The 12,281-nt window shown below is 47.9% G+C and overlaps 1 protein-coding gene across 2 annotated transcripts in view; it reads right to left on the reverse strand.

The window, feature by feature from the left end:
* NOL4L (nucleolar protein 4 like) overlaps positions 1-12,002 on the reverse strand; it is a 74,772-nt gene extending 62,770 nt beyond the window's left edge. For both annotated transcript variants that reach the window (XR_009549093.1, XM_060188572.1), the window contains exon 1: positions 11,897-12,002. Coding sequence is in view for 1 of the 2 variants with exons in the window: in XM_060188572.1 (XP_060044555.1) it covers positions 11,897-11,959 (63 nt within the window). In the remaining variant the exon portion in view is untranslated. The remainder of the gene's footprint in view (positions 1-11,896) is intronic.
* Positions 12,003-12,281: the final 279 nt, after the last annotated feature.

Genomic DNA, 12,281 nt, shown 5'->3' on the forward strand with positions numbered 1-12,281 from the left:
TACAATGCTCTTTCTGCTCAACAGAACCGACCAACTTGTGCAACCTCTCCAAGAGCAGACTTCTTAGGTCAAGAGGATCAGAAATATTCCTGAGAAATTGTACCTTTGATCAGTACGAAATACCTAACTTTGCCCCATCTAATGCTTTTTTTTTTTTTGCCTCCGGGTTATCACTGGGCCTCCATGCCAATACCATGAATCTGCTGCAATGTTCCTAGCAGCCATTTTTCCATTTTAGTGGATAGGACAGAGATCAATTGGGGAGGATAGAGAGAGAGAGAGAGAGAGAGAGAGAGAGAGAGAGAGACAACACCTGCAGACCTGCTTCACTGCTTTCGAAGCTTCCCCCACTACAGATGGGGAGCAGGCGCTCCAACCTGGATCCTTGGGCAGGTCCTTGAGCTTTATATTATGCTCACTTTACTGGTGCACTACTGCCCAACCCCCTATCTAATGCTTTTTAGTCTTAGACATTTACTTAATTGGCATCTAAAGTACTGCCTTCTTTTATGTTTTTTTTTAATATTTTATTTATTCATGAGAAATGATAGGAGAGAGAGAGAACCAGACATCACTCTGGTACATGTGCTGCCGGAGATTGAACTCAGGACCTCATGCTTGAGAGTCCAAAGCCCTATCCACTGCGCCACCTCTTGGACCACTTTTTTTTTTAACTTTTTTTTTTTTTTTTTGCCTCCAGGGTTATTGCTGGGGCTCGGTGCCTGCACTATGAATCCACAGATTCTGGAAACCATTTTTCCCACTTTTGTTGCCCTTGTTGGTGTTATTATTGTTGTTATTGCTGTTGTTGTTGGATAGGACAGAGAGAAAGTGAGAAAGGGAAGACAGAGAGGAGGAGAGAAAGATAGATACCTGCAGACCTGCTTCACTGTCTGTGAAGTGACCCCCCTGTGGGTAGGGAGCTGGGGGCTCGAATCAGGATCTTTAAACCAGTCCTTGTGCTTTGTGCCATGTGTGCTTAACCCCCTGTGCTACTGCCTGGCCCCCTTCTTTTGCATGTGTGTGTTTTAAAAATATTTTATAGATACCAACTAGATTTTGCCATTTAAAAATCTGAGTTGGGGGCTGAGTAGTGGCGCACTTAGTTGAGTGCGTATGTTACAATGTGCAAGGACCTGGACTCAAGCCTCTAGTACCCACCTGCAGAGGTGAAGTGGTGAAGCAGGGCTGCAGGTGTCTCGCTCCCTTTCTATCTTTCCCTTTCTCTTGATTTCTGATTGTCTCTATCAAGTAAATAAATAAATAAATAAATAAAATAAAACAATTAAAACAAAAAAAATCTTAATTTTTTAATTATATTTATTTACTTACTGGATAGAGACAGCCAGAAATTGAGAGGGAAGGGAGTAGCAGAGAAGGAGAGAGGCACCTACAATACTGCTTCACCACTTGCAAAGCGTTCCCCTCTTCAAGTGGGAACCGGGGGCTGGAACTCACATCCTTGAGCATTGTAATGTATACTCAACCAGGTGCATAAACACCTGCCCCCTATCTTTAAAAAAAACCCTGAGTTGTGGGGGCTGGCATACCAATAGAGTGCACACATCAGTATGCACAAACACCCAAGTTGTCTGGTCCCCGCTTACACGGGGGGGGGGGGTGGGGGGGGGGACGGGGGGGTGGGCGGAGGAGGCTTCACAAGTGGTAGAGCAGTGCTAAACGTGTCTTTCCTTTTCTCTCCCTCTTTTTCCTATCTCTCTGTCTCTATCAAAGAAAAAAAGGACGGCCACTGGGAGCAGTGGAGTCACTGCGTAGGCATCAGGCCCCAGTGATAACACTGGTGGCAAAAACAACACAAAACAAGCAAAAAACAAAAACTGAGCCAGGGCCTGGAAGGAGGCACAGTGACTAGAATGTTGGAATTAAAAAAGCATGAGGTCCTAAGATTGATCCCCAGCATCTCGTGTGTAAGAGTGATGCTTTGGTTCTTTCTCTGGTGTTAATGGATATATAAATGTTTTTTAAAAACTAAGCCTGGGGCTGGGTGGTGGTGCACCTGGTTGAGAGCACATGTTGCAATGCTCAAGGACCCAGGTTCGAGCCTCCAGTCCCCACCTACATGGGGAAAGCTTTGCGAGCTTTGCAAGTGCTGAAGCAGTGCTACAGGTGTCTCTTTCCCTCTTTGTCTCCCCTTTCCTCTCGACTTCTGGCTATCTCTATCCAATAAATAAAGAAAGAAAAAATAAAATAATAAAAAAAGCTGAGCCTTTTGATCCTTTGTAGTGTAATTTAAGCCAGTGGTATTTATTGTGATTTAATGAACCTTAGTCCTGTTAACTTTGTTTTCCATTATTGTATCTCTTTTTGGTTTCTTTCTTATATTATTCCTTCATTTAGTTACTTTTGCTGAATGGATCATACTTTTTTGTTTCTTTTATTTTTCCTAAGTGGTTTAGAATTTCTAGGTTGTTTCTATTCCATAGAGCTTACTCTTCAATTTTAAAGAATCATGTTGGGATCTCTGCTTCCTTAAGAGATCACCAGAGGTCACACACACTGAGGCACAGCTGGGGGGTGTAGCAAAATCTTCATTCTGGGGTTTGTCCCCTGATTCATACCTTCTCTGGGCTGAGGGTGGCCTGAGTAAGAAAAAGGAAAGGAGAGATCACAGCCAGGTTGCTATCAAACTCTGAAATCAGGGAGACCACATGAGCCCTGCTGGGCTCCCCATCAGTAAGAACCCTGTGGGCCAAGCACGGTTAAGTAAGTGACCGGCTCTGGTGGCAGCTCCTGGACTGTGTGTCTTTTCTGGGTCTGCTCATTTTCTTGGGTTCCTGGAAGAAAGGAAGTTGAGGGCATTCATGAGAAGGAAAGCCACAAGCTGGAAGTCAGGACTCAGGGAGAGAAGGAAGAGAACCCTGCTGTCATCCCTTCCTGTCCCTCGCACCTTGATTAAACCGTGGATATGGTGGTCCGGGAGGTGGCGCAGCGGATAAAGCATTGGGTTCTTAAGCATGAGGTCCCGAGTTCGATCCCCGGCAGCACATGTGCCAGAGTGATGTCTGGTTCTTTCTCTCTTCCTATCCTTCTCATGAATAAATAAATTCTTTAAGAAAAAAAAAAGTTAAAACAAATAAACAAACAAATGAAAACGTGATATGATGAGCCCAGAGCAGAAAGAACACACATGTCCACCAAGAGAGGAATGGGTAAAATGTCATCTATTCCACACAATGGAGAGTTTATTCAGTCATAAAATGGGGTGAAATTCTGATATCTGCTATGACATGAATGGACCTGGGAAAGCGTAAGCTAAGTGGGATAAGTCTGGCACAAAAGGACAGTGTATGATTCAATTTATGTGAGGCACCTTGAATGTGGAGTTTAGTGACAGAAAATAAAACAGTGGTTGTCAGGGGATGGGGAGAGAGGGAATGGGAAAGTGTGCTCAGTGGTTAGCTATCTGGCTGGGGTGACTTTTTTTTTTTTTAATAGAATGAGGGTCATACAACATTGTAAATGTACTTAATGCTATTGGCTTGCACCTTGAATTGGCAAATTGGGTCTTACATACATTTTAGAACTACTGAAAAGCAAAGTGGATGGGGAGAGGTTTTCCAAGGAGGGTTGGTTTCTCTTCTAGTTAGGGGAGGTGAGCCCAAGGACTGTGTTATTTCCTGTCCCAATCCTTGCTGAGGATGGACTTTAACAAAGACCCATGCTTTTCCTCCCCTTTCTTCTCATTCCTCCTCTTCACCCTCTTAAGCAGGTGCTGCCTCCCCTAGCCAAGCCCCCCATACAATCGGTGGTCTCTCAGGCCCTCTTTGCTTGCCCAAATCTCATTTGAATACAAGCGAGCATCTCTGAACCACTTGGCCAGCTTCTTTCCACACTCCCCTCCCCCACCCCTTCAACCCCGTTCTCCTGTTTCTGTTATCTGTGGCGCTATGGTCCGTGCTGCTTGAAGAACTGCTCCTAAAGAACAGTCACACTCTTACATCTTTGTGACCCTGGTCTCTTGTCCAAGGTCATTCGATTAAATGCCTATTAAAGAAATGCCACACAATAACATTAAAACTATAATAGAAAACCAACACCAGTAGAAGTCATTGAGATTTCCACACTATTTTTAATGTGCCTGGCACTGTGCTGAGCTCAGGTTGGGCTCGGCACCATTTAACTCTTGGAATAATAACTACATGGGGTAGCTGTACTACTGCTCCGGAGTCACCGATGAGGAAAAAGAAGCACTGGAGAGGTGAAGTGATCTGCCCAAGGTCACAGAGCTCATAGATGGAAATGGTACCACCAGCCAGACTCCAGGGGCTTTGGCTGATGAGGGTGGGCCAAGTCCTGGCTGAAGGCAGTGCTGCTGAAAGGAGCAGGAGACCCATATTCTGGAGACCCCAGGGGCAGGGGCTACTGCAGGCCCCACATGTGTGTGTGTGGGGGGGAGGGGAAGTCCTGCCCCTCCTCCTCCACCCTCCAAGACCCAAGGAAAACTCTGGGAGAGCGGCAGAGGGAAGGGAGGCAGAGGTTAATGGAGACAAGAGTGAGCCTCCATCACACTGGCTTAAACAACGGAGCACTGCACCACTTCACACGCTGCTAAGAGAACCATTAAAACCATTAGTGGGACATTAGCACTGCTCCAGCAACTGGAGAGAAGGGAGAGGGGAGGCCAGGAAGGTGCTGACAGCCTTCCTGCTCTGGACAAACCTGGGAGAGAGAAGGACAGGGAGAAGAAGGGGGATAGGGAGAGGGAGGGGGGAGGGAGAGGGAGAGGGAGAGAGAGTGTGTGTGTATCACTGAACCTCTGAGATCCCAACCTCCACGTCTATAAAATAGAAGGGGGTGGGGTGGAACACAAATGATTGTCTCCCTCCTAGATCTGGATCTGATTTCTGGGTCTGGATTTGATTTCTACAGTGGGGTTTTGGTTTAAGCATTACATACAGCCTAAGGAAAGATTATGTGGAAATGCAATGTTGCATGAACCCCTCCAGATAACAGAGCATCACAAGGTGGGGCGGCCTGTCCTATGCACTGTCTATTTAGGGTAGCCACCCACTTCCCAAGTCAAACACAGTCCTTGTCCTGCTTGGCCATCATCTCTGCCAAGGACACTTTCCTTCCACCAGCATTACGAGGACACCTTCTTCAGAGCCTAAGGGCATAAGAGAGAAGCAGAGCTTGGGGCTGAGGCAGGTGCACAGGTGCACAGGAGGAAAGAGACCTGAATTTCCATTTGTGACAGCTGATGTGGGACCACCATCTAGGGCACCAGGCCCTGCAGAATTGTGAGAGTGAGGGGTAAAGCAGACAAACGCTGGACACAGAACAGGTGCTGATTAGTAAGCTGCCCTGCCTACTCCCCCTTCTCTACTTCTCCTCTAAGCTCTTCCCAAAGGACTAGAGTGTTGATTTTGGTCTTCCCTGTCTTCCTGCATATCTGTGAGAAGTAGAAGGGACTTGAATTTCTTCCTTCCTTCCTTCCTTTCTTTTCTTTCTTTCTTTCTTTCTTTCTTTTTTTTTTTTTTACCAGAGCACTGCTCAGCTCTGCTTTATGTTGGTGCTGGGGATTGAACCTGGGATCTTGGAGCCTCAGGCATGAAAGTCTGTTTGCATAACCATGATGCTATCTATGCATGCTTGAATTTTTTAAAAATAATTTTATTCATTTACTGGATGGATACAGACAGAAATTGAGAGGCAAAGGGAAGTTGGAGAGGGAAAGGCAGGGGGAGAGAGAGAGAGAGAGAGAGAGAGAAACCTGCAGTATTGCTTCACTACTACGTGGGGATCGTAAGCTTGAATTTGGATCCTTGTGCACTATAATGTGTGCTCTCAACCAGGTGTATCACCAACCTACTCCTTGAATTTTTTTTTTAACCACTGTCTCCTTAGCATCTAGCTCAGGTATGAAAGAATAGACTGATAGACAGATAGCTGGACAGGGTAACAGAGTGAATTAATTTTATAGCCAGGAAAAATAGCCTGCTTCTTTGGTAGGTGGAAACACCAAAGCCCAGAGGGCAAATAGAATCCTGGTAATATGGAAAATGAGCAACAGGAAAACAAAGCAGCTTGGAAAGATATATACAGGACAGCCCCTCTCACCCAACAGTCTGGAAAGGTAGATGCCAAAATAATCACAGTGGTCTGACTGCTGGGACAACGATGATTTTTTAAAAAAGATTTTAAAATTATTATTTATTTATTCCCTTTTGTTGCCCTTCTTGTTTTATTGTTGTAGTTATTGTTGTTGTCATTGTTGTTGGATAGGAGAGAGAGAAATGAAGAGAGGAGGGGAAGACAGAGAAGGGGAGAGAAAGACAGACACCTGCAGACCTATTTTACCACCTGTGAAGTGACTCCCCTGCAGGTGGGGAGCCGGGGTTCCAACCGGGATCCTTATGCCGGTTCTTGTGCTTTGCGCCACGTGCACTTAACCCGCTGCGCTACCGCCCGACTCCTGACAACAGTGATTCTAATCACTGGGCCTTTGCTTTCAAATACTGATTTTTCTTTCTTTTTTATTTTATTTTTTAGAGACACGCAGAGAGAAAGACACAGAGAGAAATACCAGAGCACTGCACAGCTCTGGCTTATGGTGGTGTGGGGGATTGAACCTGGGACTTCAGAGCCTCAGGCATGAGAGTCTCTTTGCATAACCATTATGCTATCTACCCCCACCCAGATACCGATTTTTCTACTGACGCCATGAGTCATCTACATTTATTACTATTGCTACTATTGGCACAGTTCTACCACTCCTGATAGTTTTTTTTCTCTCTCTCTTTCTCTCTCTCTCTCTTCAGATACAGATAGACAGAAAAGAAGATAGAGAAGACACACTGCTCCACCACTACTTGTGAAGCTGCCCCAGTGCGTGGTACTCTTATGTGGGGGACTGGGGCTCAAGCCTGAACCCTGGTCCTGTGCACTCTACAAGGGTGAGCTATCTCCTGGCTCAGATCCACTTGATATTTTTAAGTATGAAAGGAAACCAAACGAGACAGAAAGTGAAACCAGAGGCTGCATGGAGCAGATGCGAGCACTTTGCTGTCTCTCGAATGGCACCTAGATGGAGCAGTGTCTGTGAGGGAGTACGCTGGCCACCTCTGACCTTTCGTTGAGGCCTGAACCCTTCAGGGCACCTCATCTTTTGTCCTTTAATTTGTGGGGAGAATGAAGGAGATTCACCAGAGTTCCAATGCTGATTTTTTTTCTCAGCTAGAGAAGCAACACTGAAACTTCCTCCAGTGTGGTGGGGGTCCATGCTCAAACTTGGGTCATGCACATGTCAGAGCAGGTGCACTAGCCAGTTGAGCTATCTTCTGGGCCTAGGGGACCTAATCTTATCAGAGAATGCTATGGGGAACTCTGGGAAACAGGCTGCATTTCATGAAATCTTCCTATTTTGCCCCTACAGGAAAAACATATTTTTCACTGGTGCAGCTACACCTGATTCCAGCTTTATGTGGATATGAGAGTTGCACTGAGGACGGGAAAAACAGTTTTGTCCAGCTACTCTCTCTCTCTCTCTTATTTTCTTTTTATAAAAAAATATTTATTTATTTATTCCCTTTTTTATTGTTGTGGTTATTATTATTGTCGTCGTCGTTGTTGGATAGGACAGAGAGAAATGGAGAGAGGAGGGGAAGACAGAGAGGGGGAGTAAAAGACAGACACCTGCAGACCTGCTTCACCGCCTGTGAAGCGACTCCCCTGCAGGTGGGGAGCCAGGGCTCAGACCTGGATCCTTACTCCGGTCCGGTCCTTGTGCTTTGTGCCACCTGCGCTTAACCGCTGTGCTACAGCCTGACTCCCCTCTCTTTCTTATTTTCATCTCAGCTCGGCCATGTGGTCGACACCACCTGGGGCCCGTGTCTCAAGGCCAAGGGTCTGGGAGGGTGACGTCTGCTCTCCTATTGTCCTGCATCTTGAGGATGCCACAAACATTTGTTGTATTGAACGAGACCTCAAGTAAAATAATATTGTGACCGGATTTTCATATTACCTCTGAGCCTATGCAGAAAAGGACCCGTTCCCAGTGTGGTAATCACACAGAGCTGGATGACAAGGACCACAATGGCATCCCTCTCACAGTTGAACCCCACTACCTGTTGGTTGTCTGCTTCAAGCAAAACAAGGGGGAAGGTTCTGCTTGTCTTCCTGTTTGCCTCCTGGATATACGATACTAAAGAAGAAAATCATTGGGATTGCCCCTTCCAGAGTTTTTAGATATAGAGTTTTGTTCAGCATGAATCAAACGCCCTTTCTTTGGGCTTTCAGCTACTTTAGAAGTGGGCTGATTTCCCATACAGCCAGCATGAGGGGTCTGAAAGCTCTACAGGTGTTCTTTGATGGCAATTAAAAAAAATTTTTTTTAATTTCATTTATTTTCCTTTTGTTGCCCTTGTTATTATTATTTTTGCTGTTGTTGTTGTTGCTGTTGTTATTGATGTCGTTGTTATTGGATAGGACAGAGAGAAATGGAGAGAGGAAGGGAAGACAGAGAGGGGGAGAGAAAGATAGACACCTGCAGACCTGCTTCACCGCCTGTGAAGCAACTCCCCTGCAGGTGGGGAGCCGGGGGCTTGAACCCAGATCCTTGAGCCGGTCCTTGTGCTTTGCGCCACCTGCGCTTAACCTGCTTAACCCCCTGCGCTACCCACTGCCCGATTACCCTTTGCTGGCATTTTTATGGCCAGAGTGATTCTGCAAAGGTGGAAACCACTTTCAGAGCCTGGTCTGGGGAGGTAGGACCTGCCAGCTGGAAAGCCGGCCTGTGGCTATGTGTGCGTGTGTGTGTGTGTGTGTGTGTGTGGGGGGGGTACTTCGTATACCCTCAGAGCTCTGATTCCACTGTATGGGAGAGAGGTTGCTAGTGTAGTATGTGTATTTTTAGTTCCATCTCCAGCTAAGGAATCAAAGATTCCTGGGTCCTTGGCCCTTCTATGCTCCAGCAGAAGAGGACATGGTGAACAATGTGATTTTTTGTTTCTCTCTGTTCTGCCTATAAGACAGGATAATGGCGTGTTTGAGAAGCTGAGGCCTTGAACTAGCACTGAGGCATGTGGATGCTGGAGGCTGACAGATGAGAGGTCCTGGGTGCAGGTTGAGGTATGGCCTCTCCTGCCAGCTGTGCCAGGAGGGGCTGCAACTTGGATCCTCTCCTGCAGCAAGGGGGTTCCCTGGGGGCCCTACTTAGTCAACTGCATCTCCAGGCCAGGGAGATGCCATCAGCTCCACTGTGGGCAATCTCAGTCCCACTGGGCACTTAGCGCAGCCTGTGAGCCCAAACCCTAGACATCGCTTCTCAAGAACTTCAGTTCAGATACCATCAAGTGCTTATCTGCCCAGCATCATGCTTCTCCCCTCTCTTGAGCAACAGAACTCAAACTCACGGTCCAAGCCACACCTGCCTCTCACACCTTCATGGCCACAGGGCCTTTGTACAAGCCCTTCCCTCAGCCCAAAGCTCTTCTTCCTTGATCTCTCTCTCTTTTTAGAGACAGCCAGAGATCAAGAAGGAAGGAGGTGACAGAGAGGGAGAGAACAGAGAGATACCAGCAGCACTGCTTCACCACTTGCAAAGCTTTCAGGTGGGGACCAGGGACTTGAACCCAGGTCCTTGTGCATTGTAACATGTGTGCTCAACCAGGTGCACCACCACCTAGCCCCATCCCTTGATATCTCTACCTCAGTTCAAATATCCTTTTCTGAGGCAAAATATCTCCAGAGCCACCAAACATCTTCTGTCTACCCTTTGCCCTAAGTCCTCACAACACCACGTGCTCTTCTGCCTGGTCATTGTCACAACTGCACTGTGAGGGCAAGCAGACCCCCCCACCTCAGTTCTCTAGAGCACCCTGCTGTGATCAAGGCATTTGTGTGTACTTCCCTCCTTAGAGTCGGCTTCCCTCTAGATCAGGCATGGGGAACCTTTTTTCTGCCAAGGGCCATTTGGATGTTTATAATGTCATTTGAGGGGCTATACAAAGTGGTCACCTTAAAAATCAGCACTTAATGTTGCTATGAAAAAAATAATAAAGCCCCTAGATTTATGGAATTTAGATTCCCTCTTGCACTTGGCTTGGCAGAGCCAGACCAAATGATTTCTCGGGCCTTACACAGCCCTTGGGCAGGATGTTCCCCATGCCTGTCAGACACTTGGAGTGGTGCTGTCTTTGCACATCCTCCTAAACTCGGCTCACAGAGCAGGGCTCCACAGACATGTTGAAGGACTGGATGCCTCTGGAATACAACCAACCAGCAGTCTTCTCCCCCACAGACATAAGGGGTCATGGAACCAAAGGAAACGTAACAGGATCTGTTCATGCAGGATGGGGACATGGATGGTGCTGCTAGTTCTGGGTGATCTGGACAGAGCACAATTTTGGGGGAAAAGCAGCCCGAGACAGTGTCAGTGTGGCTGGTTATAGCACAAGAGAGGCCATGGATTCCTCTTCAGTGGGTGGCAGTAGAGACTTCCTGCCAGCCCTGCATGGTGTGTCTGAATGCTACAGCCACAAGCAAAAGCGACGCTTTCCTGCACAGGACTGACTGCAGTTGTGAGCTGAAAAGATAATTCCAGCCCCAGCTCCTCTGCTGTTCCATGAAGTTTCACTGGAGTGCAAAGTTACATGCTCAGATGTGATGTGAAGATGTGAGAGACTCAGAAACACGGGCAGGTCGACTACCCAGAGCAAAACTGACTCTATCCCAACTCTGGGGGGGGGGGCACTAGTGTGGGACTACGAGGGTGCCACCGCTCTTCCTGAAGGGCAGCCCAGAGCCCTGTGTGCTCAAGACCACCAGCTCTACTCCTCAGACCCAGTGCCACGGTCCCCTGGTCCTGTTGGCCTTGCAGGGTGTCAAGAAGACCTATCAAGCATGGGGTGGAGGTGCACCCTGGCTGCAAGGGGGACTGCCAACTCCCCAACTTGGGCCACATTGCCTGTGGGCTCTTTTTTTAAAAATTAATTTATTATTGGATAGAGACAGAGAAAATTTGAGAGGGGAGGGAGGGATACAGAGGGAGAAAAACAGAGAGACACCTGTAGCCCTGCTTCACCACTCGTGAAGCTTCCCCCTACAAGTGAGGACCAGGGGCTTGAACCTGGGTCCTTGAGCACTGTAATGTGTGCTCTTAACCAGGTGTGCCACTGCCTGGCCCTAGCTTGTCACCATGGGCTCTACTGTCGCCATGGGTGAATGCAGGAGAAGCCAGATGTGGGGAGTTATTACCAGGGTTCCAGGAGCAGCGAGTGGAGGCTGGGGGTGGGGGTTTATTGGTGGTTGTGGGGTTCTTTCTCCGAAAGATAGGTGGGCTACTTGCTCTGTGGAAGGTGGAAAGTAGGCCTGTGCTGGGAGGAAGGCAGGCAGGCAGGAATGGTTTTCTTTTCATAGCCTGTTTCCATGGTGCCTGACAGCCCTTGGCAACCCACAACTGGGAAGTCTTGGGCAGCCCAGGCCCCAGAGCCTTATCTTGCCTGGGCCACCCTCCAAGGACCATCCTCCTGGCCTGTCTGGGCCCCAAGAGTGACACGCCATAGGCAGGCAGCCAGAGCCCCTCTTTCTCTCTCTCACCTCTCAGCAGAGTGGAGGAGAGTGACACAGCGGACAAAGGGCAGAGCAGAATCAAGGTTTGAAGCTTGTACCAGCTGCCCCCTCACCCCTGACCCTGAGGGAGGCTTAGCAGAACAAAACTTCCAGGGTTCACTGGAGACCAGGCAGATCTTCTAACGAGGAACACATTCTCTCCCTCCCTCCCCTCTCAGCCAGACTGCGCGACCAGATAACCAGATAAGGGCCTCTTTGATTTCCAGGGTGTTTATACATGCTGTGGCCCTGTTCCTGGAGAGGAGCAGCCACATTCAGGCAAGTCGGGACACCTCAGGGGGAGGCAAGGGAGGGGGCACTTTACCTGCTCCTGGGAGTTCATCACACGGAGCTTCATCTGCTTCAGATATGTGGAGGTGAGGGGCATGTTGTAGTCGATGATCCCGGAGACCAGAGGAGAAGGTGGCTCGTTTTCTGGCAGAGAAAACACAAGAAAGCCCTCTGTGGTCAGTGCACCCATGTGAAGAACTCAGCACAGAGGTGGGGGGGGGAGAGGGCAGAGGTCACACACTGGTTGCTCACAGCAACCCCCCCCCCACCTACTTTCTGGCCCACAGATGTGGACTGGACAGTTTTGGATTGCTTTTGCAATTAGGTGCCAGTGCCTAAAGAGTTCACATTTTATTTTAATTTTTAAAATATTTTATTTATTAATTTATTGGATAGAGAAAAAAAATTGAGAGGGGATG

Source organism: Erinaceus europaeus, chromosome 1 (genome assembly GCF_950295315.1).
Source record: "Erinaceus europaeus chromosome 1, mEriEur2.1, whole genome shotgun sequence".
NCBI classification, from domain to species: Eukaryota; Metazoa; Chordata; class Mammalia; order Eulipotyphla; family Erinaceidae; genus Erinaceus; species Erinaceus europaeus.